This window comes from Girardinichthys multiradiatus, chromosome 10 (assembly GCF_021462225.1).
Source record: "Girardinichthys multiradiatus isolate DD_20200921_A chromosome 10, DD_fGirMul_XY1, whole genome shotgun sequence".
Classification (NCBI taxonomy): Eukaryota; Metazoa; Chordata; class Actinopteri; order Cyprinodontiformes; family Goodeidae; genus Girardinichthys; species Girardinichthys multiradiatus.
In genome coordinates, this window is record NC_061803.1 from 18,021,350 (window position 1) to 18,042,160 (window position 20,811).

Here is a 20,811-nt window from a genome sequence, read left to right on the forward strand (position 1 = left end):
CTATAGAATATCACAGGGAAAGTATCCACCAGGCACTGCTAATAATACACCCTGGAGGAACTATGTCTCTTGGCTGGCCTGGGAACACCTTGGGCTTCCCCCAGATGAGCTCGAAGAGGTGTCTGGGGAGAGGGAAATCTGGAAGTCTCTGCTGTGCTGAGACTGCTGCCCATGCAACCTAGTCCCAGATAAGCAGAAGACAATAGGTGTGACAATTATATATATATATATATATATATATATAGATAGATTATAAAGCATGTTGATTCCTGGTATACTTGACATCAAAGTAGAGATGTTTGGCCATAGTGCATAACTCCATGTTTGGAGAAAATCAAACACTGAATATTAAGCATAAACACCTCCTAACAACTGTCAAGCATATAATTGAAAGAGTGATGATTTGGATTTGTTTTGCAGTCATACGATCTGGAAGCAGAGGTTCATGGGATCACTTCAAATGTGAGGCCCTCTGTCCAACAGCTCCAGCTTGCCCTAAATTGGGTCATCAACAAGAGGATGATCCCAAACACAGCAGCAAGCCACAGAATGACTGAAAACGAAAACTGGGTGGGAAATCAGGGTGTTGACGCCCACTTTACTTCTTAGGAAGTTTTTAAAACAAATGCCTCATTATTCCTTGAAGATGCAAGAGACCGACAATGTCAGAAAGAGAACTTAAAGTTATTGTTACTAAAGATGGCTCTTAAAGTTGAATCTCAGGGTGTACTTAGTTATTCACTTGACTGTCCATTAGTAACCACTAATGTAAACTTTACAAACAGAAGCAAAGAGTACAGATGTATCTGGGCAACTATAATCAGTTTATATGTGAGTCTGTCAAACAGACATTGGGCTCATTTTAAAGTGAAAATTAAACAACCATGGGAACCAACTCCTCCTGCGGCTTTTGAATCAGTTCCAAAACTCTGAGTTTTCTCAGGAGGCCGCTAAGCTGCTCCATCACAGGGCTGTGAAGTCTGTCTATTAATATACACATCAAAAAACAAGAAAAGAGACTGTAAGCAAGAATGAGCTGAAGAATGAGTCTAGTAACTGTTACAAGCCACAGGAAGCTGCAGAGAACCTGATAAGACAAACGAGAAACTGGAGGTTTTCCATCCTAACTGTAAACCACATGTACGGGTGTCTCTCTGCTCACATTTGAACAATTATTATCTTTAGCAAACATTTTACACATAACTGCTTTTCCTATGAGGAAGCCATGATAAGTTTGAGGACCACTCACTAAAGTTCAGAGATCAACCACCAAGATCAGAATTTCTCCTGCAGAATGATTTTTTCATTGTATGGATTTCTTTAACAATCCATATAATTGATTTTTGGATAACATTTTTTTAATTCTCCACAGACGAAGATGAATGGGAGCACACTGATGAGCACAGACCAGATGAGATGTTAAAGTCTGTTCTGTTCTTCTGTTGAATCACAGCAAGCTCATGTTATCTGGGAATTTTTTGTCTGTATTGACATCATGTTTTACATCATTTCTTTGCCTGTGATAGAAGGAAAACATGACCTACATTCTAAAATCTCAACCTTCTTTTCTTTTGCAGCATCTTCATGCAAATTCCTCATATACCCCTTTCTTCATAAACCAGAATTATGCAGGATCATCTGTGATCAATTAATGACTTTTTTTGTCTACAGTGCATATTTTGTAAATCTTAGAGTTAGGATTTTGAGAACGCTTGCATCCATAACAGGGTCTGTTTTGTATTCAAAGTATTTTAAGCATTAGAGTCTGGTTTGCTGCTTTTTCATCTCCCTGTTGTACAGTGTGGCTAGTCTGATTAAACTGTGATGACAGGGCAGGGGTTTGTGAGAGGATTAACATTTATTGGCACACAAACAAGACCATATCTACCTCTCATCAGCCGATAGCCTGTCTGTCTCTAACATTTATTTACCTCCTCTTATCTTTTCCAGCTTGATTCTGGTTCAGCTGGTATGGATTTTCTTGACATGCTATATTTGTTAACCAAAAGAATTACTTACACTCATCTCATGCTTAAGATTGACATTATTTACATTTTGTCACATTCCAGCAATATACCTCAATCTATTTCATTGGTTTTTTGTGACCAACACAAAGTAGTACCAAGTTGACAGAAAAATATACAATTGTTTACAATAAAAATCTGTATGATATAGCGTGCCTTTGTATTTAAACCCCTCTACTCTGATTTCCTAAATTAAATCCACTGCAAACAATGCCTTCAAACATGACATTATTAGTAAATAAAATCTACCTATATGTAATTTATTTTCAGTTGTTCTGTCAAGAGCTCAGAAGTTAGACCAGGTAGGTCAGGGCTAAAGTCTAGGAGAAAGTTTCAATCAGGGTTAGCTTATAAAACAATATTCCAAGGTCTGAAAATACAAAAATAATGGCACAGCTACAAACCTGCCACAACAATGACTCCACTAAAACTAAGATGCCAGGCAAGGAGAGCAATAATCAGAGAAGCTGTCCATGGGGTCCATGCTAAAGCTGGAGAACCTGCAGCTTAGGTAGGACATTTTTCGAAGAAAGCCATAAAGACATGGAGTTTTCTAAAAGCCATGTAGGTGACACAGAAGGCATGAGAAATAAGTTGCTCTGATCAGATGAGACCGAGACTGAACTTTTTTTGCCTGTATGCAAACTCCTATATGTCGAAGAAACCTTGCTCTAAATGAAAAGAGGCAGATACTGGGTAATCCTGAAAGAAATGTTCAGTCAATGTCCAAATCTAAACATAATTGAGAATTTTTGACAGGACTTAAACATTTCTTTTCACATTTTCTTTTCACAGATCTCCTGTAACTCTATGGGCAGTCTTTACATGTGCAAAACTGATAGAGACAAAAGACTTGCAGCTGTAACTGCAGCAAAAAGGTGTTTCTACAACATAGTACCGTAAGGGAACTGAATAAGTATACATACCAAACTGTTCAGCTTAATATTTGTAAACAATTGTGAATTCTGTGCAACATTTGCCTTGGACTTCACAATTATGCGTTATTATGCAAAACAAAAACAAAAGATTTGGTTATAAAATGTGAAAAATTGAAAGGGTATAATTTTTTTTATTTTTAAAATTTTTTTAAGTTTATGGATCAGCTACATTTATTGCAATGCTGCTTTTGTGATCTTACAACTTGCCGAACCTGTCTGTAAACACTGAATGGAGCCAAAAAAATAATAATTGTGAAACGAGAATGAGGTAGTCCAACTCTTGGTAGGCTACACCAGGGAGGGGTGATGTTACAGTCAGGCAGAAAGTGGATCATTGGAACATGATGCATAATTTGCTGACTGCAGGATACAAAGACTGGGCCACCAAAGACTGAGCTGCAATGAGCTGATACTCAAAGCAGAGGTGCGGATTCCCAAGTGGTCAAAGAGTGACGCACAGAGGTCTCCACCCTGACCCCTGAGGGGTATCATCTGGACCCTCTGTTTCGGAAAAGCTGAAAACTATCTGCTGTGATAACGAGCTGGTTCTTCATCCCAGATGATAGACTGAGCCAAGATAATTCACAGAGCATCTAATGACAGCAAGCATCCTGTAACTTTGTTTTATTATCATTTCTCTGTTACAGGCTGCCTCCTTCTAATGGTTAAAATTTTAGAAGCTTTTTGATGGAACAAATACATCTCTTGTAGTCATCACTTCTGCTTTAGTACTACTCGTCCTGGTACGTGGCTGGAGTTTCTGTAACCTTATTAAGCCTACTCTTCAGATTTATGGTTCTTGGCTGAGGTCCTATCTACTGCTGTCTAACAGTATGTAGCTTTAATGCGAACAGAGAGATGAAATGTCAGTCGCTGCTACAGATCTGTGTCTGAATGTTAGCTATGACGCTCTCCCATGAGAGTTTGGCTTCAACAAATTGCTTCACTGATGGAATAGAGTAAATGTCTGATTGTAATGTGTAAGAATCATGATTATTGATTAATTAATATCTATCAAGAATTATAATTTAAAATCATAATTTGAAAAATTTTATTTCTTAACCAAAAATCATTACTTATGAATAGAAACCAGAGATGTCCTCTGGTATTGTGATTGTGGGCTCAAAGCTCTTTAGTAATTACAATTAGCTATTCATCATTAATAATTGATAAATTATTAACCAAAACCACAAAATGTCACTGTTTATTCAACCGCTTCACTGAAAGTGGGGGAACTTCGACCTTGTTTTGACAGATAAATCACTCTTGCACGAAATAAACACAAACGCTTCTCTTAATTATATATATGAAGATTTATTGAAGCCATGTAATTCTGATATATCATTATTCTGGTCCAAAAACCTTCACCTAACAAACAAGCACTATTCTACACAAAGGGGATGAAAGTGACTACCTAACAATAGGCTAATAATAAAAAAATATATATGCGCATTGAGGGTCTATGAAGATTCAATTCAATTCAGTTTATTTACATAGCGCCAATTCACAACACATGTTGTCTCAAGGCACTTCACAAAAGTCAGGTACATACATTCCAATTAATCCTAACCATTGAACAGTGCAGTCAGATTCAGTTATTTATTTAAATTGGATAAAAAGTTTTTCTGTCTAAGGAAACCCAGCAGATTGCATCCAGTCAGTGACTTGCAGCATTCCCTCCTCCTGGATGAGCATGTAGAGACAGTGGACAGTCACTGGCGTTGACTTTGCAGCAATCCCTCTGAGCAAGCAGGTAGCAACAGTGGAGAGGAAAAACTCCCTTTTAACAGGAAGAAACCTCCAGCAGAACCAGGCAAGATCAAACCAGCAGTTTTATGGACAAAATGTGCAATTTGGGTTAAATGGAAAGAGAAGTCCTCCTGGTGTGCTGATGTCTCGATTGCAGCGATCAGCTGATAAAACGGTGGGGCCACACCCTTTTAGCCTCTAGCAGCTGATTGCCACAAATCTCGAACAAAGAGTCATAAAACTCTGAGGCGGGAAATCAGTGGAAAAACTCCAGCATCTGGGCGTCTGCGATCCCCTCCAGAAAAAAAAACGGTAAACTTCTTATCCGTCCAGGAGGGGAAAATATGTATCTGGGCAATAATATACAGATTTCCAGCTTTCAAGCTCTTCCGGGAAAGGCCTTGTGGGGCAAAAGTTCGCCTGCGGGCTTTTGTCTCTCCAGAAATGTGCCTCTGTTGTGTCATCCCGTAAAACAAGCTGGAAATGGCAACAAAACATTATTTTCAGCGGATTTATAATCCCGGTGATGCTGCGCATGTCAAAATGTGCAACCAAAATGGATGGCTCCAACAAATGCCTTCACAAACATTGATTTCTAAGAGATAGGAGAGTGGAGTGCCTTCACTGCAAATTTTAACAAGGCTCAGATCAAGCATGATAATTCAGTAAATACAACCTAAAGGTTAAGTTTTAATACACAAAATTCTCTACAGTTACAGTGCTTTGCGAGTGTTTATACCCCTTTACCTTTTTCACATTTTGTCACTTTACACAGACCTCATCCAATCTGACTGAGCTTGAGGTATTTTGCTAAGGCATATGAGTAAGAATATTAGTCTTTAGATCTGCAAAGCTGGAGAAAACAACCCAAAATACATGCAGCTACAACTCAAGTAAAACCAGCTTTAATAAAGTATTGAATCAAAGGGGGCCAAATGCAAATATGTTACACACTTTACAAATTTGTATTAGTAAAAAGAGTTTGAATAACAGCTATCCTTCTTGTTAAACTGTGTAATTATGTAGTATTTTGTGTTGATCTATCATGTAAAATCCTATACTGTGGATTGTGATTATAACGCAACAAAAAAAAGATAATGGGAAAATAATCATTTTGCAAGGAGCTGTACAGGTACAGTAGTACTAAGAAACACCTCTGGATAGATATCTGAAATCTCTTTTTACTTTTGCCGTTTCAATTTTGCATAGACATGAGAGCAGAAGACTTGGCTTTAAGCTGACAAGAGTGTTAGGAACACCAGCATCTGCTAAGTGAAGAAGAACAGAAAGTGGATGTTGACAGGGGCTATCTAAGGTTGAACGTGACTTAATCTCCTCTGAGAGGATGCTGGTGTGAAGTGGATGTGTGTTTGATAAAGTGCTGCCAATATTTTAAAGATAGGGAGTGTGCATTGTTGATGATGCATTTTAGTTGTGATATTCAGGTGACACATGTAGATTTGTCAGATCAACCAAAACTGCAGTGCCTATAACAATATTTCAAGTCAGGCCTGCAAAAGTCAGCAGTGACTTTCAAATATTATTTTTCATTATTATTAAATAAATTATTATAAACACTATTACTGATGTAATTATTATATTAATAATTTAATTTAACAGAGGGTAGATAAATAAAAATACACACACTATCAAATTTTATATATATAGATATAGACTCAACGGCCACTTTATTACGTACACCTTGCTACTACCGGGTTGGACCCCCTTTTGCCATCAGAACTGCCTTAATCCTTTGTGGCATAGATTCAACAAGATACTGGAAACATTCCTCAGAGTTTGGTCCATTTTGACATGATAGCATCACACAGATGCTGCAGATGTCGACTGCACATCCATGATGCGAATCTCCCCTTCCACCACATCCTAAAGGTGCTCTATTGGGTTGAGATCTGGTGACTGTGGAGGCCATATGAGTACAGTGAACTCATTGTCACGTTCAAGAAACCAGTCTTAGATGATTTGTGCTTTCTGACATGGTGCGTTATCCTGCTGGAAGTAACCATCAGAAGATGGGTTCACTGTGGTCATAAAGGGATGGACATGGTCAGCAACAATACTCAGGTAGGCTGTGGCGTTGACACAATGCTCAGTTGGTACTAAGGGGCCCAAAGTGTGCCAAGAAAATATCCCCCACACCAATACACCACCACAACCAGCCTGAACCATTGATACAAGGCAGGATGGATCCATGCTTTCATGTTGTTGACGCCAAATTCTGACCCTACCATCCGAATGTCGCAGTAGAAATCGAGTCTCAATCGAGACCAGGCAACATTTTTCCAATCTTCTATTGTCCAATTTTGGTGAGCCTGTGCGAATTGTAGCCTCAGTTTCCTGTTCTTAGCTGACAGGAGTGGCACCCGGTGTGGTCTTCTGCTGCTGTAGCCCATCTGCCTCAAGTTTCGACTTGTTGTGCGCTCAGAGATGCTCTTCTGCATCCCTTAGTTGTAACGAGTGGTTATTTGAGTTACTGTTGCCTTTCTATCAGTTCGAACCAGTCTGGCCATTCTCCTCTGAACTCTGGCATCAACAAGGCATTTGGGCCCACAGAATTGCCGCTCACTGGATATTTTCTCTTTTTCGGACCATTTTCTGTAAACCCTAGAGATGGTAGTGCGTGAAAATCCCAGAAGAGCAGCAGTTTCTGAAATACTCAGACCAACCCATCTGGCAGCAACAACCATGCCGCATTCAGAGTCACTTCTTGACCATGTCTACATGCCTAAATGCATTGAGTTGCTGCCATGTGATTGGCTGATTAGAAATTTGCGTTAACGAGCAGTTGGACAAGTGTACCTAATAAAGTGGCCAGTGAGTGTATATCTATATATAAATATACATGTATATATACACACACACTACAGGTCAAACGTTTTATAACGCCTTTCTCACTTGATGGGTCTCTTTATTTTCATGACTATTTAAATTGTAGAATCTCACCAGAGACAGCAAAACTATGAATGAACACACATGGTTTCTTATGTAAACAAAAAGTGTGAAATAACTGTAAACATTTTTATCTTTTAGAAAAGCCACACTTTGCTGTGATGACTGCTTTGATCTCTTGGCATTCTCTGATGAGCTTCATGAGGTGGTCAGCTGAACTTCCTAGATGTTCACTGAGAGACGGCCAAAGGTTAATATTTCAGTCATTACAGCAAAGGGCGGCTACTTTAAGGATTCTAAAATATATTACATATTTAAAGTTATTCTACAATTTTTTGGTTAGCTACATAATTGCATATGTGTTAATTCTCTGTTTAGACGCCTTTATTGAGAATCTATGTACAATGTAAATAGTCATAAACATAAAGAACACCATAAAATGAGAAAGGCGTTCTAAAACGTTTGACCGGGAGTGTATACATTCAATTCAGTTTTATTTATATAGCGCCAATTCCCAACACGTCGTCTCAAGGCATAAATATTTATATATCTATATAGATATATGTATATAACTCTGCAACAATGTGCGATAAATACAACTACAGCACATGCATCTGTAAATTTTTTTAACGTGCAAGAAGAAATAAAAAAACAGGAAACGAACAGCGAGAGCAGATTTTTCCTTTTAGTTACCAAGACAGCCAAACAATGATAAGCCGGTCACAACACGTACAGTAGCTCAGTCACCAGGGCAACCACAAGCGCAATTACGCACAGCTAATCAATGTTAGGACACCCTGGCCGCGGTCCAGGAGGTCACTCCATGACGCAGCGACGCACGTAGGGCGTTGTTCTTCCATAATGAGATACTTTATAACAGAACGTCAGTGCTGGGATCAATCTAGACTGAGGAGGACTTTAAAGAACGGAGGAAAGCCGCTGTTGGACTTTACTAAGGGGAGATCTGCCTTCGCTTCTTGCTTCTGCTTCTTTTCTTGGAATACAAGCTTTTTGCCTGTAAGTAAGTAAACTTTGCTTACCTCTACACTCCCTTTTTTCGGATGCACTCGCTCAGACTCAGTTTTTTTTTTTTACGTGGAAAACCTTTCGGTTCAATTTAATTCAATTCATTGCGCTTCTACTCCCCTCCAAGATGAATGCCCTTTACTGGAAATACGCACATTTGGACCCATCTTGAAACCATACTATTTTAAAAAGAAAGAAAATGAAGGATAAAGTTATGGCGGAAAAAAAGACACACCGCTTTTAGAATTATTCGATTTAACGCAAAAAATGGACTTGGTGAGAACAGCTTTGATGTTTAATAATGTTTATATAATGGTGTTTATTTAAATAGCTAAAGGTGAGCTGCAACTGCTATTTATTTACCAACATTATTGTAGCGACGCAATTCCTCTTGACATTTAAGTAAAGGAAGGATGCAGCTTCAAAGCAAAAGTTTCCCCCCATGCTACAACGACACACCCATAACACTGACTTCAGCTTCACCATCTTAACAGATTGAATGCTCTTCTTTTTTATCCTTAGATAATCTGAGAAGATGCTGATCCTTCTGCTGGGAATCATCTTCCTGCACGTTGCTGCCCTTGTTCTTCTGTTTGTGTCTACAATCATCAGTGTGAGTAAAATTTGTATTATTCAGTCTTTTTAGACACCTTCATGAATTTGCTAAAGAAATACAGTGACGCAGATTGTAAAATAATTTCACATAAACACTAATATAAAATTTGTAGTAAAATCACAAACATACACAAATGTACTCTCACCAAAGTGGGAGACTGTACCATTCGGGTGCCATTGCCCCCCAGTACTCCCTTTAGTACCACAAAATAACTTTTTCAGTACGGAATAATGCCATCTACCAAGGGACATTTCATATTGACCATGTCAATTGATATCCACCAGGGTAACATTTGTACCAATTATTTTAAGTAATCTTCTGCATTTTAGCCATAGTCTAGTGTAAGGATATGTGGTTATATGATTAATAAATCATCGTGGCTGACAGGAAGTCACTCAAGTTATTTTGGGTTGCTCATAATCTGTCATATTTTACAGGACTTAACTAGTCCAGCACAGACCAAAACCAAAGTAAATGGAAACTGAAAATAGTTCAAAGTGCTCAAACACTCATGCAGAGAGCTTTTTTTATATATAATTTTTATCTTTACAATTCACGAAAACAGGTGCAAAAGGGAAGGAGGAAGACATAAAATTGGCAAGTCGTGGGGGGGTGAAATGGAGGTCATTCTGGTGAGTGGGTGACTTGAACAAGAGTGTTTATTTCTTAATTAATTTGTCTTTTTTGGTTTGTATTTCCGTATTTCCATTCATTTTATTTTGATACCAATATGGACTAGTTGGCTTTTAGAAAACATGGGATTATGAACCCTGTTTGGAGCAAAATAACTCCAACTGACCTCATGCTGCGAAATATTTACAGGAGTCTCATAACCACATTTCATCGCTGTCAACTCTAAGAATATAGACAAAAATACTTTAAATTGTTGGTTGTCAAAGCAGGTACAAAACTCCCTGCTACAAAATTACTTATGATCAGTGTGAAATATCCAGTTGCAGACAAATCTGTTTTGTACCCAGAAAAGTTAGGCTACAGTGCAAAAGCACAAAGTGATGCAGCGGTTATATGACGAGCACGCAATGTTTTTTGAGCCATATTTCAAGGCCCATCCCTAATCCTATATCGAGGATGAAGATCCAGAAATTCCATCTTAACTTTTAATTTTGATGATGCCACCCCAAGATTTATCAGTGGTCATCCCTTTTTCAAAGGTTTCTGGCGACACTCTTGGTAGTTGCAGGTATTCACATGTAACTGATCAGTGTATTTGGCTGCAGGAGTGGACAACAGGGGAAATGGGCACCTCCGACCTCTGGAAAAACTGTACCTTGGACAATATGGGACACATCTGCAACGCAGCATCAACTGGAGGTCAGACATCTGCATTTTTTTCTACCTCTTACCGCTAAGGTTCTTTTACTGCATATTTTGATTGTTTAACTATATTGAGAACTTTTACCTTGCTGAAGATGTGGGTGTGTCACAGTGCCTCTAGGACTCTAGTGCCATCTAGGGCAGAGAATGTGGCAGTGCCGTTTGCAGATTGGATCCCACTGTATAAATAGTCATGGTGTGATGTCCATAATAAGGTCTCATGTTGGAGAGTACTTAGTAACAAGTGTGCAGGGTTCTGTGAATGACCTGGGTGGGGCCGCAGAGAGTATCTAAAGTTGTCCATGTCTGTGTGTTTGGGTTTGGACATGTGTAGGACCACAGAACATGGCATGTTGATGGAGGGGGGGGCGTGCCTAGTATGAGATCAGTGTGTCCAGCATTGGTTTGCATGGATCATAAGGGCAATTTAAGACAGCAGCTGCAGCGTAAACAGATTTATGCACAGGGACTCTAACTGGAGATTAAAGATAAATAGATTCTACTTTGAAAAATGATGTCATGACTCTTGCAGCCACAAAGTTAGGGAAGTTACTGTAAGTTTTGCTCACAGTGGTGCAGCTACAGTCCGCTGATGTCATTCTTCTAGAATGAACCCTCTCAGCCAGTTTATGTTTTGTCAGCCCAGCAACTCCTGGATGCTCAGCCATGTAGCTTGATGGGGCACAATGTTTGTTTGACTTGCTTTTATTGGTGCAGTGACGCAGGGTGTTTATATAGTAAGGAGTGGGTGTATGCTGTTCCTGGGTTTGCTTTGCTGTCACTTTTGGGAGATGGAAGATAGCACTTTTGAAGCCCTGCTGAGCAATCAGCTTCCATCAATGAATCATAATCAGGGCAGTCAACGTTATGTTTCCACCGGGTTTCCTCAAACTTCAGAGTTCCTCTTTTTTGTTGCCATGGTTAAAAAAATATAGAAGAATCTCCAGTGCCCTCTGAACACAGTCATGCAAAGTAAACGGCAGGGCAAAACAACAACAAAAAAAAAACAACAGTTACCTCCCTGTTAAGTATACAGTGAAATTCGGCACAAGGATTCTTGCTTCTCTGTAAACTCTGAGCTTTGCCTCTTGCCAGGAAATACCCAATGTCACCATTTCCTACCAGGAAAGGAAACTAAAGGAGGGCAAAGATGCATGTTTATCAGAAGCAGTGCTGTATTATTGTTACTGTCTCATGACATTATCACACAGTCAAACATCACATCTAAAAACAGGGTAATTACAGTGGAATCCATTGTTTGCTCTGGTGTTCAAGATTGACATGTTTTCATGTTTCCTTCCAATTCTCATTCCCAATGAGCTCCTGCAGAGCTCCAGATGTTACAACACATGTTAAAGGAATTACCTTTCACTTTCCATCCTGTTTGCTCTTGATGAGCAGCTATGAATTATGCATTTTCTGTTTTTGTTGTAAGTGCTCCTCCATTAAAACCCCATATCTGTGGATCACCTGGATAATTTGAACAGAGAGACTGAGCACTTATAAAACCATTTTATTATTGAATTTTTGGAGAATGATTTGCACTTAGGACTAGAAGTATGCAACTGATGAAGAAAACCATTTGTGACAGATGCATAGGTGATTTGTGCCAGTCACCAATCAGAGCCAATCAAGGGAAAATTGGCCAATTCCAATCTCTTGCTGATGGATTGGTGCATGAGATGTTCACAGTATGATAACCTTGTGGAAAATTACCATGGTTTATTAACAGAAAAATTTTAAGCGAAAATAGTTAACTTGATCTAACTACTTACATTTAAAAACAGAAAAGCCACAGTTATTCCCACTGCTACAAAAGTAAATGTTTGCGTTTATGTAGCTAGCCTGTAATTGGCTGCCTAACAGATATGATGCTGGCTTGCCAACTCTAGTTTTAAAACACCTTACCTTAACGAGAAGCCTAATGGGATGCATTTCCAAACCATAAGTGTCTGTGCTTTTCGTGACTGGAAAAAATTCCAAATAGTGACACCGATCAGATGACTTTTCCTGGCAGGTCTGAGATGGAGACAACTTTAAATTTTTGACAATTTAAATTTTATTTATTTATCCGTCTCAAGATGGATAACACCTAAAAGAGGAAAATGCACTGCAGGTTCTTTGACAGAGTTGTACTTTTGAATCCAACAGAAATATATGTAATATATGTCAGTAATATTTATCTGATTTTTATTAAACCAAGTATTTCAAAGTACATGCTGTTAAGTTAATGCATGTACAGACTAAAAATAGTTTCATTCCTAGTTTTTATGCATTTAATGAACAGGGAGAAAATCAGATTTTTCTGTATTTGACTTTCCAATCACTAATCAGAGCCAATCAAGGCAGAATTGGCAGATCCAATCTCTTGCTGATTAATTGATGCATCTAAATTACTAGTAAGCCAACATTTTTTGTAAGCAATGAAAAAGTGCAGTAACCATTTTATCCAGGTGAACTGATGCGCACAGTAAAATTGGGGATATTACCAAAAATCCAGAGAAAATTTAGGTCACTCTGGCACTTTCTCTGGTATTTAATTTAAATTACTGTAAACTGGGCATGGCACTGGTGGTGTAGGGGTTAAGCGTGCGACCAAATAAAGCGGCTATAGTCCTCGATGCGGCCGTCCTGGGTATCCAGACCCGGCGACCTTTGCCGAATGTCTCCCCTCTCTTTCCTGTCTGCCTACTGTCGAAAAATGAAAAACAGTGCTGAAAAAAACCATCTTGAAATAAGAAACAAATACTGTAAACTGTAGAAACAGCATAATGGAAACTTCTGGCGGTTCTAAAACCATAACTTTTAAAACCATGGTACACCTTGATATCAGTTACCGGCCCAGACCTAATGACAACATAGATACAAGCTGTGAAGGAAGAGATGAGCATCTGGGGATCTGAAGAGGCCAAAAAGTAGAAATAGAGGGTGCGTGGAAAACTCTTGGATTCCTGGAAGACAATAGAAACAAGCAGACAATGTACAACCAAATGCTAAGATAGACAGTACAACAACAGCAGAGTCTGTGTCTGTAGTCAATACAGGAGTCTAATGGGTTAATGGCATCCTGCAGTGAAGACCTATCAGTAAAAATTGATCCGTTAGATTGAGTTTAAGGGCCTCCTGTGAAGGGTGCAGAGAGCTTTTCGAAACAGGATACCTGAGCTTCATTGTGCTGGATCCATTACAACATTCCCAGAAGTAAACATAACCAGGGCTTGGTCATAATGATCTGTTTGTGAAGGTTCTTCAGCTCAGCTCAGAAAAGGCAAAGCACCAAATGATGTTTGTTTCCTCTTCTCATATGCTCCTCCAGTTAATTTATGCATATGTTATGCTCTGACTAATGATGACTATGATGCGTTACTGACCGAACTCTCTTTTGTCTCTCCTGTAGAGTGGATTCAGGTGGTCCAGGCTGTCATGATCCTTTCCATCATCTTCAGCTTCTTGTCTCTCATCCTCTTCTTCTGCCAGCTTTTCACTTTGCAGAAGGGCGGACGATTCTTCCTCACTGGAGCCTTCCAGATCCTGGCCGGTAAGTTCAGCCCTATTTGATCCTCTTTTTAAAATCAAGTCCCTTCACAACAACACTAAAATCATTCCTCAGGAAGTACAGGGTATGAAAATAGTTTCTATCATGGAAAGACAACAGATTCACATTTTCTAGTAAAATAATCTGCATCATTTATACTTCCAGTCCCAAAAATAAAATTGCTTATAATAATAATGAATATCTAATTTTTAAACAAATATTACTGCTACATTTTAGTTTTATTTAGGTTATGGTCAGACAACGTCATGCTGTAGGCAGGCTTTTCTTCTTTGGGGGCATGGAAGCTGTGGATGGAGATGTATACAAGGCAAACCGGAAAACCTGTCAGAGGATGCAATAGTAAGAAGCTGCAAAGTATAAGACAGAGTTTAAGATTCAAGTATAATAGAATGAATTAGTTTAAAGCATATTATTGAGTTAAAATGTCAAAGACAAATGATCAAAATTGATGTTCAGCCTCCCTGTGCATTTACTTAGTGGGGCTGAACAACCATTAAAAAACATACTTTGAATTTTATTAGGAACAAAATATATATGTTAATGGTTGCATTGGGAAAAATGTGAAAATGTTCAAAGGGTATGTATGCTTTTGTAAATAAAACTAAATCATCCATAAAGTTTATTATAAATATAAACTTTTTACAATCAAGAAAATTGTAACTTTTTTTAACTTAACTGATCTGAACAGAAAACATAGAAGTGCTTCAGTAGATAAAACATGACTGTACAAAGATCCACCTACATCAGTTTACCATAATCTATTTTCAGAGAATCAAATTAAGACTCTGAGCCTGTTTCTAATGGCTTTCATGCTCCACTTGTCTATTGTACCCATGCCCTTTGGACAAAAAGGAGCTCCACCTCCACTTGTGTTGTCTTTTGTGTTTGTCTTGTGGTGTATTTTTTTTTTCTCAGTGCATAGCCAGGCAACCAGGTGCCCACTCATCCAAACAGGAATGAGACTGGGAAAAAAGCCAGCTGGGCGAGTTAAAATGTCAGGGAGGTCCAGCAGTGTGGAGGTTTGACAAATCATGCCATGTCTGACAAGGGTAGTGGGCGGAAAGCTGGGAAGGCTGGCAAAGGCCAGACTGGTGTTCAGTAGGCATGAGAGACTGTGATGTAATATGGAGGGCTGACCGATCCGCCTCTGCTGCCAGGCAGGGTTCAGCTCAGGACAGAAGACAAGAGAGCACAACAGCGCACAGAAACATGATTTGATAACTGAAGGCCCTCACAGGTGACGTTATTCTATGCTCCTTCTCCTTTTTTCTGCAGGTTTGTTTGTGATGAGCGGAGCCATCATCTACACGGTAATGAGTCCGGGCTGGGTGCCAGAAAAGGACACGTTCGGGTACGCCTACATCCTGGCGTGGGTGGCCTTCCCTCTGGCCGTCATCAGTGGACTCATCTACGTCATCTTGAGGAAGCGAGAATGAGATGCCACTCCATCGCAGTAGCCCCAGTAACCTTCTGATGATGAAGTTGTAAAGTCAATATGAAGGAAGTACCACCAAAGAAAAACCAACTCAAAATATCAATACTGTCTGTTGAAAGATGTATATAGTATCTATGGTTTAAAATCTATTTATAACACTTTTTACATATATGTACATAGATTTTGTGTTGCTCTGTGGATACCATTAGCTTTGTTTTAGCTGAAAAAAGTGCCTCTGTCTTTGTTTATGATATTATCAAGCCATTTCATTTTGCATTTTTCTGCCAATTTGTTTGGGTAACTGCCAAAGATTTAGTTAAAATAAGCAAAAAAAAAAAGGTTTTTGCAGCATATTAACAAAATGCTTTATTAGAAACATGGGCGATTTTAAATGTAGTGCTAACATCTAAGAATGTAGCGTAGCTGTTTAATTTAGATTTGATCTTTTTCTGTTTCCCAGTTTGTATGTTTTACGTCTTTTTTGAATTTCTAATTTTAAACAAAAACATGGTGCTATGTATTTATCATTCCTATTACTGGTAGCAATTATATACAACACAGTTATTTTGTTTGGAGTTAGTTTGAAATGATTGTACTGAAATGAGATGGAGGAATACTTCGCAGTGCCTGAATTTCATTTTGCAGTTTCCTTTTGTATTCCTCAGCTACTGTAAATGGTAAATAATTGAGATTGTGGTGGTGCACTGATGAAGGTAAAAGTCATTTGGAATGTCAGTATTACTCTGCAAGCCTGCACACAGATAATTGGTTTTATTTTAATTGTCGTTTGGATTAATTTTGATGTGTTTGACAACCTTTGTTGAAGTCTGAAGAAGCCAAAGGCCTCCAAAGTTGATTATTTTCTAGACATATAACACTGCAGGGCCTTGCCACCTACAGAAAAAAAAAAATTCACATTTATTGCAATGTGCAACTAGTAGAGGCTGAAAAAGCAATATAATTGCAATATATTTGCCATAAAAGCAATTATATGAGGTTAGAGGAACATAGGAAGTATTATTTCAATAAGAAGAAATGGCAGAAAGATCTGCAGCTATGATACAAGTGCTAGTATGACATACTTGAAAGATTGACCTGCTGCAGTTTGTTCAGACGGGATGTTTGCATCTCCTCTACGGTATTAACACTGTTTTTATGTTTTGCATAACAGCTCTCCATGACACTGTTGCCTAAAACCCGCACTAAATAAAGCAACTCTCACTTAATCCAGTACTGTGTATTCCACTGTTAGAAGGCACACACTTCCAGCTAGGACCAACAACGTGTAAAGCTATGTCTCACCTGCCAAGGTGCTGTGTGGAGCAAGCTGACAGTAAATGCATGTTTATATGCTTTAAGATCAATCGGCGAAGTCAGCAACGGAGATTAAATCATGTAGTCTACTGCATACACTCATGCTAAGTCCTTCTTGCAGTACAGTTGTGCGTCCTTATGCCTGTGGTTGCAAATACTGAACGTGAGTGGTGTCACCCACACTGGGGACGAGGCACTGCAAAATCCCAGTTACTTAGAAAATCCAGCTCATGTTTCAGTGTGGATGTCTCTCATGCCATTAGATAAAAAAGGACTTACATAACCACTATAAGACAGCACCAGTCCACTTCTATTATGTTAGGTTCAAGCACTTACTTCAGAGCTAATACTTGCTACGTGACTGTGGCATTGGGTTCAGTTAGAAGAGAATGCCTCTGATGAAAACTACCCTTAAAGTCAAAGCCTTCAGTTGTCAATGCTTTGTTTCCGTCTAAACTTTAGGATGCTTCGTAAGCCACTTCAATTTTAAACATTAAAGGATGTTTATTAAAACCTAAACTGCCTTTTTTTATGTCTCTTTCACTTGAATCATACACATATAAATGCACATATCAGTGAATTTGAATTAACTGATTAAAAATGGAGGAATAAATTAAATTCAAAAGTGAAACTCAAGTGTTTATTTCTGTTCTTTTTATGTTTATGGCTCACATCAAATGAAAACCAAATATCCAGTTTCTCTGATAATATAAATACTGAATAACACCAAAAAGTTTTTTAATGCAGGTATATGATGTTCTGAGGTACGCAATCATGGCAGAACTGAGGACTTGACAGTTCTGCAGATTGTAACATACAGCCAGCTGACACCTATCACAAAGAGGGTTAGCCACAAGTTTTTGCTAAAGAAGCGGACTGTTCACAGAGTGCTGTATGCAAGTATATTTATGAAAAGTTTAGGAAAGAGTGATAGAAAAAAAGTATATAAGCAACATAGATAGAGATAACAAACTAGGCAGTACTTTGAGGGTCACTACAAAACACATGGCCTACAACTGTTACATTTCATAACCAGAGATAATGGCAGAAGTGTCTTACTGGGGCCAATGAGAAAAAAGACTGAACTGTTGCTCAGTGGTACAAAGTCTTCTTTTCAGATGAAAGTAAATTTTGCATTTCATTTGGAAATCAATGAAAAGTGGAGAAGCACAAAGTCCACGTTGCCTGAGGTTCAGTGTGAAGTTTTCACAGCCAGTCATGACTTGGGGAGCCATGCCATGTGTTGGTGTAGATCCATTGCTTTATCACCTCCAAAATCATCACAGCTGTCTACCAGGACATTTGAGAACACTTCATACTACCCTTTGCTGACAAGTTTTAAGGAGATGCTGATTTCTCAGCAGTTGCAGACACTGCTAAAAGTACCAATTGAACATTGTATCAATGTGCTCGACTGGTCTCCTGACCTAAACCCCAGAGAATCTCTGCAACATTGTCTAGAGAAACACAAGATACATCAAACTCAACAATGCAGATGTCAGGGTTTGGACATTTTGGTCTTTGCTTTTGGTTTTGTGTTTTTGTTTACCTTTTAGCTAGATATTTCTTATTTGTGTTTTGTATTCATGTTAGTTGTGGTTTTCTGTTTTGGGTTATCTTCTGCCCCCCAGTGTGCTCTCCTCGCTCCTAGTTCCCTTGGCGTCGCTTTCCTGTTTATTTTCTTAGAATGGTTTCCTTATGATTATTATTATTATTTTTCAGAGTTCTCTGGCACTCTCTTATTTATTAGTTTCTTTTTTGTTACTCCTCTCGTCATTTGTTTTCCCCTTTTAGTTATTACTCAGTTTGAGTTCCCTTTATTCTCCTGTTTTTCTGAGCTTTGTTCCTCTAGTTCATCTTTGTTCTCCACCCTCTCCTTTATAGGTTAGCTTTAGTTATTGTTTACTTTTATTCTAGTTCTCGTTTCCGCTGCTTCATTCTTAGTTTTATTCTATCAGTGTTGGTTTAGGTTTGTTTACTTTTGTAGTCAGGGTTTCCTTATGGTTTCTGTTTTACTAAGTGCTTAGGTTCTTGTGTCCTTCAGTTCATGTTTATCCTTGATTCTTATGCTTTATTTTTATCTTGGTTTATAGTTTCATTTAGGTCTGCTTACTGTGTTGTCTTTAGTCCCTTTCCTCATGCTTTGGTTTTATTAGGTTCACCTGCTCCCTCTGCCTCCTTGTCTCACCTGTTCTTAGTTCCTTTGAATACCTGCCTTTGTTCTCCCTCTGTATATTAGTTGGTTTTGTTTCATTGTCCTTTGCTGGTTCCTCTCGTCTCACAACTCGTTCACTACCCTTGTCCATGCCTTGAGTTCTGCATGTTCCCTCAGTGTCTCTATAAGTTGTGGCTCGTTACTCTGGTCAGTACCTGCAGTGTTTTTGTTACGCTTTGAACCCTTTTTTGAAGAAAGCTGAAGACTGCTCAGAATGCTGCTGCCTAGCTCTTGTCTGCGCTTCGGTCCACCCCAAAACCACACCATGACAGCAGATGAACTGAAGGCTATTATCAAAGCAATGTGAACGTCCATCTCTGAATTTAACTGCAGTTTCACTTTATGAATTATATTACTGAAATAAAATACATTTTCAACGAACCACCTGGACAAAAGTGTTGTTGAAAAATCTTTTAGTTTTTGTAGAATTCATTTTGCACATGTCAGGGTTAATCATCAGCTCAGAGCTACTTTTTTCTGTACTGAGCTCATAATAGATGTCTAAACCTCCAGCAATAAAACAAAATAACTCAGAAAGAGGATTGTGAGTCCGAGAAGGTCACAGCCTCCTATGATGCCACGCTCTGAATTCCTGATTATAATAAGTAAACTGCTCATTGCTCTGGGGTTTTAGAACCATCAAATCTGAGACAGTCTGCACCTAGACAATACTTATTTTATTCATCACAACATATAATTAGGTAACAGTTGAATCCTAAAAACTACAGATTACTTCTGTGACTTTCCATTGACTGTAGAATGCCACCATCTAGTGGCTGCTTAAGATAACAACACCAACAGTTATAAATGACAATTTCCAACACATGCTGCCTCTATGTGGTAAAACAATGTCACTATTTGAGAGGTGAGAGGAAAGATTTAATGTCTCTCCTGGGTGTCGAGCATTTTATTTTTCTTAGTCAAATTTGTTAAACCTCATTAACTCTGTATATGATCATTAAATCGTTGTTGGTGAGCATTTTCAGTAGTATACACACATAAAACAGATGATTTCTCTCACTTCACTGTCGCCATTAGTCAGTCTAATGAAGGTACCTCCTCCAGACCCATTACAAAGTCTTGCATGGCACAATGCCCCATTAGCGGCAAAAGTTGAAGATAGATTAGTCTCCTGATTTTGAGAAATTATTAAAAGATGCAAGACAAAACAGGATAAGCTCAACGACGTGTCACAAATAAAATTTAGTAAAAAAAAAAAAAGATAATTTAAAGTGGGTTTTATCTGTTAAGATCAGAGTTTTATCAAAGAAAATGCTAGAAAATACAGTCATAGAAAACCTGTAAATTGTTACCTAATTGGTTATCAAAAATGCCGGATCGCACAAGATCCTGTGAGTAGATGAATTCCTAATTCCCATTCCAAAGACATTTTCCTGTTAACACAAATTCTAAGAAAAAAGAATTAAAAATACAGTTCTAGATGAGGACTTAAATTTAATTGCATTGTCATTATACCTGTCCCCACTAATAACCATTGCATTTAGTACCTTTTGCAGTTGTTTACTGCAATCATGGAGAAACCTAAGTACATCCAAGCTGCTTACATATGATTTAAGAAGGAAAGTAGAATCTAACATGTCAAATGCACTTTATTTTTAATAATCAGCATGGCCACCTCTGTAAAAGCAGGAGCTTTGGTGGTTTGGAGCATACAGGTGTGTTAACACAATGCCAA

The 20,811-nt window shown here is 38.5% G+C and overlaps 1 protein-coding gene across 2 annotated transcripts; it reads left to right on the forward strand.

The window, feature by feature from the left end:
- Nucleotides 1-8,411: 8,411 nt before the first annotated feature.
- On the forward strand, nt 8,412-17,419 carry pmp22b (peripheral myelin protein 22b). Of its 2 annotated transcripts, none has more exons than XM_047377921.1 (5): nt 8,412-8,639; nt 9,167-9,257; nt 10,499-10,592; nt 13,993-14,133; nt 15,427-17,419. In XM_047377921.1, the coding sequence occupies exons 2-5, from the start codon at nt 9,180-9,182 to the stop codon at nt 15,585-15,587; spliced, it is 474 nt and encodes a 157-aa protein (XP_047233877.1). In that variant the 5' UTR covers nt 8,412-8,639; nt 9,167-9,179; the 3' UTR covers nt 15,588-17,419. The 2 variants fall into 2 exon arrangements, with proteins under 2 accessions (XP_047233877.1, XP_047233876.1); XM_047377920.1 differs by having other exon boundaries at nt 8,414-8,635.
- The last annotated feature ends 3,392 nt before the right edge of the window (nt 17,420-20,811 follow it).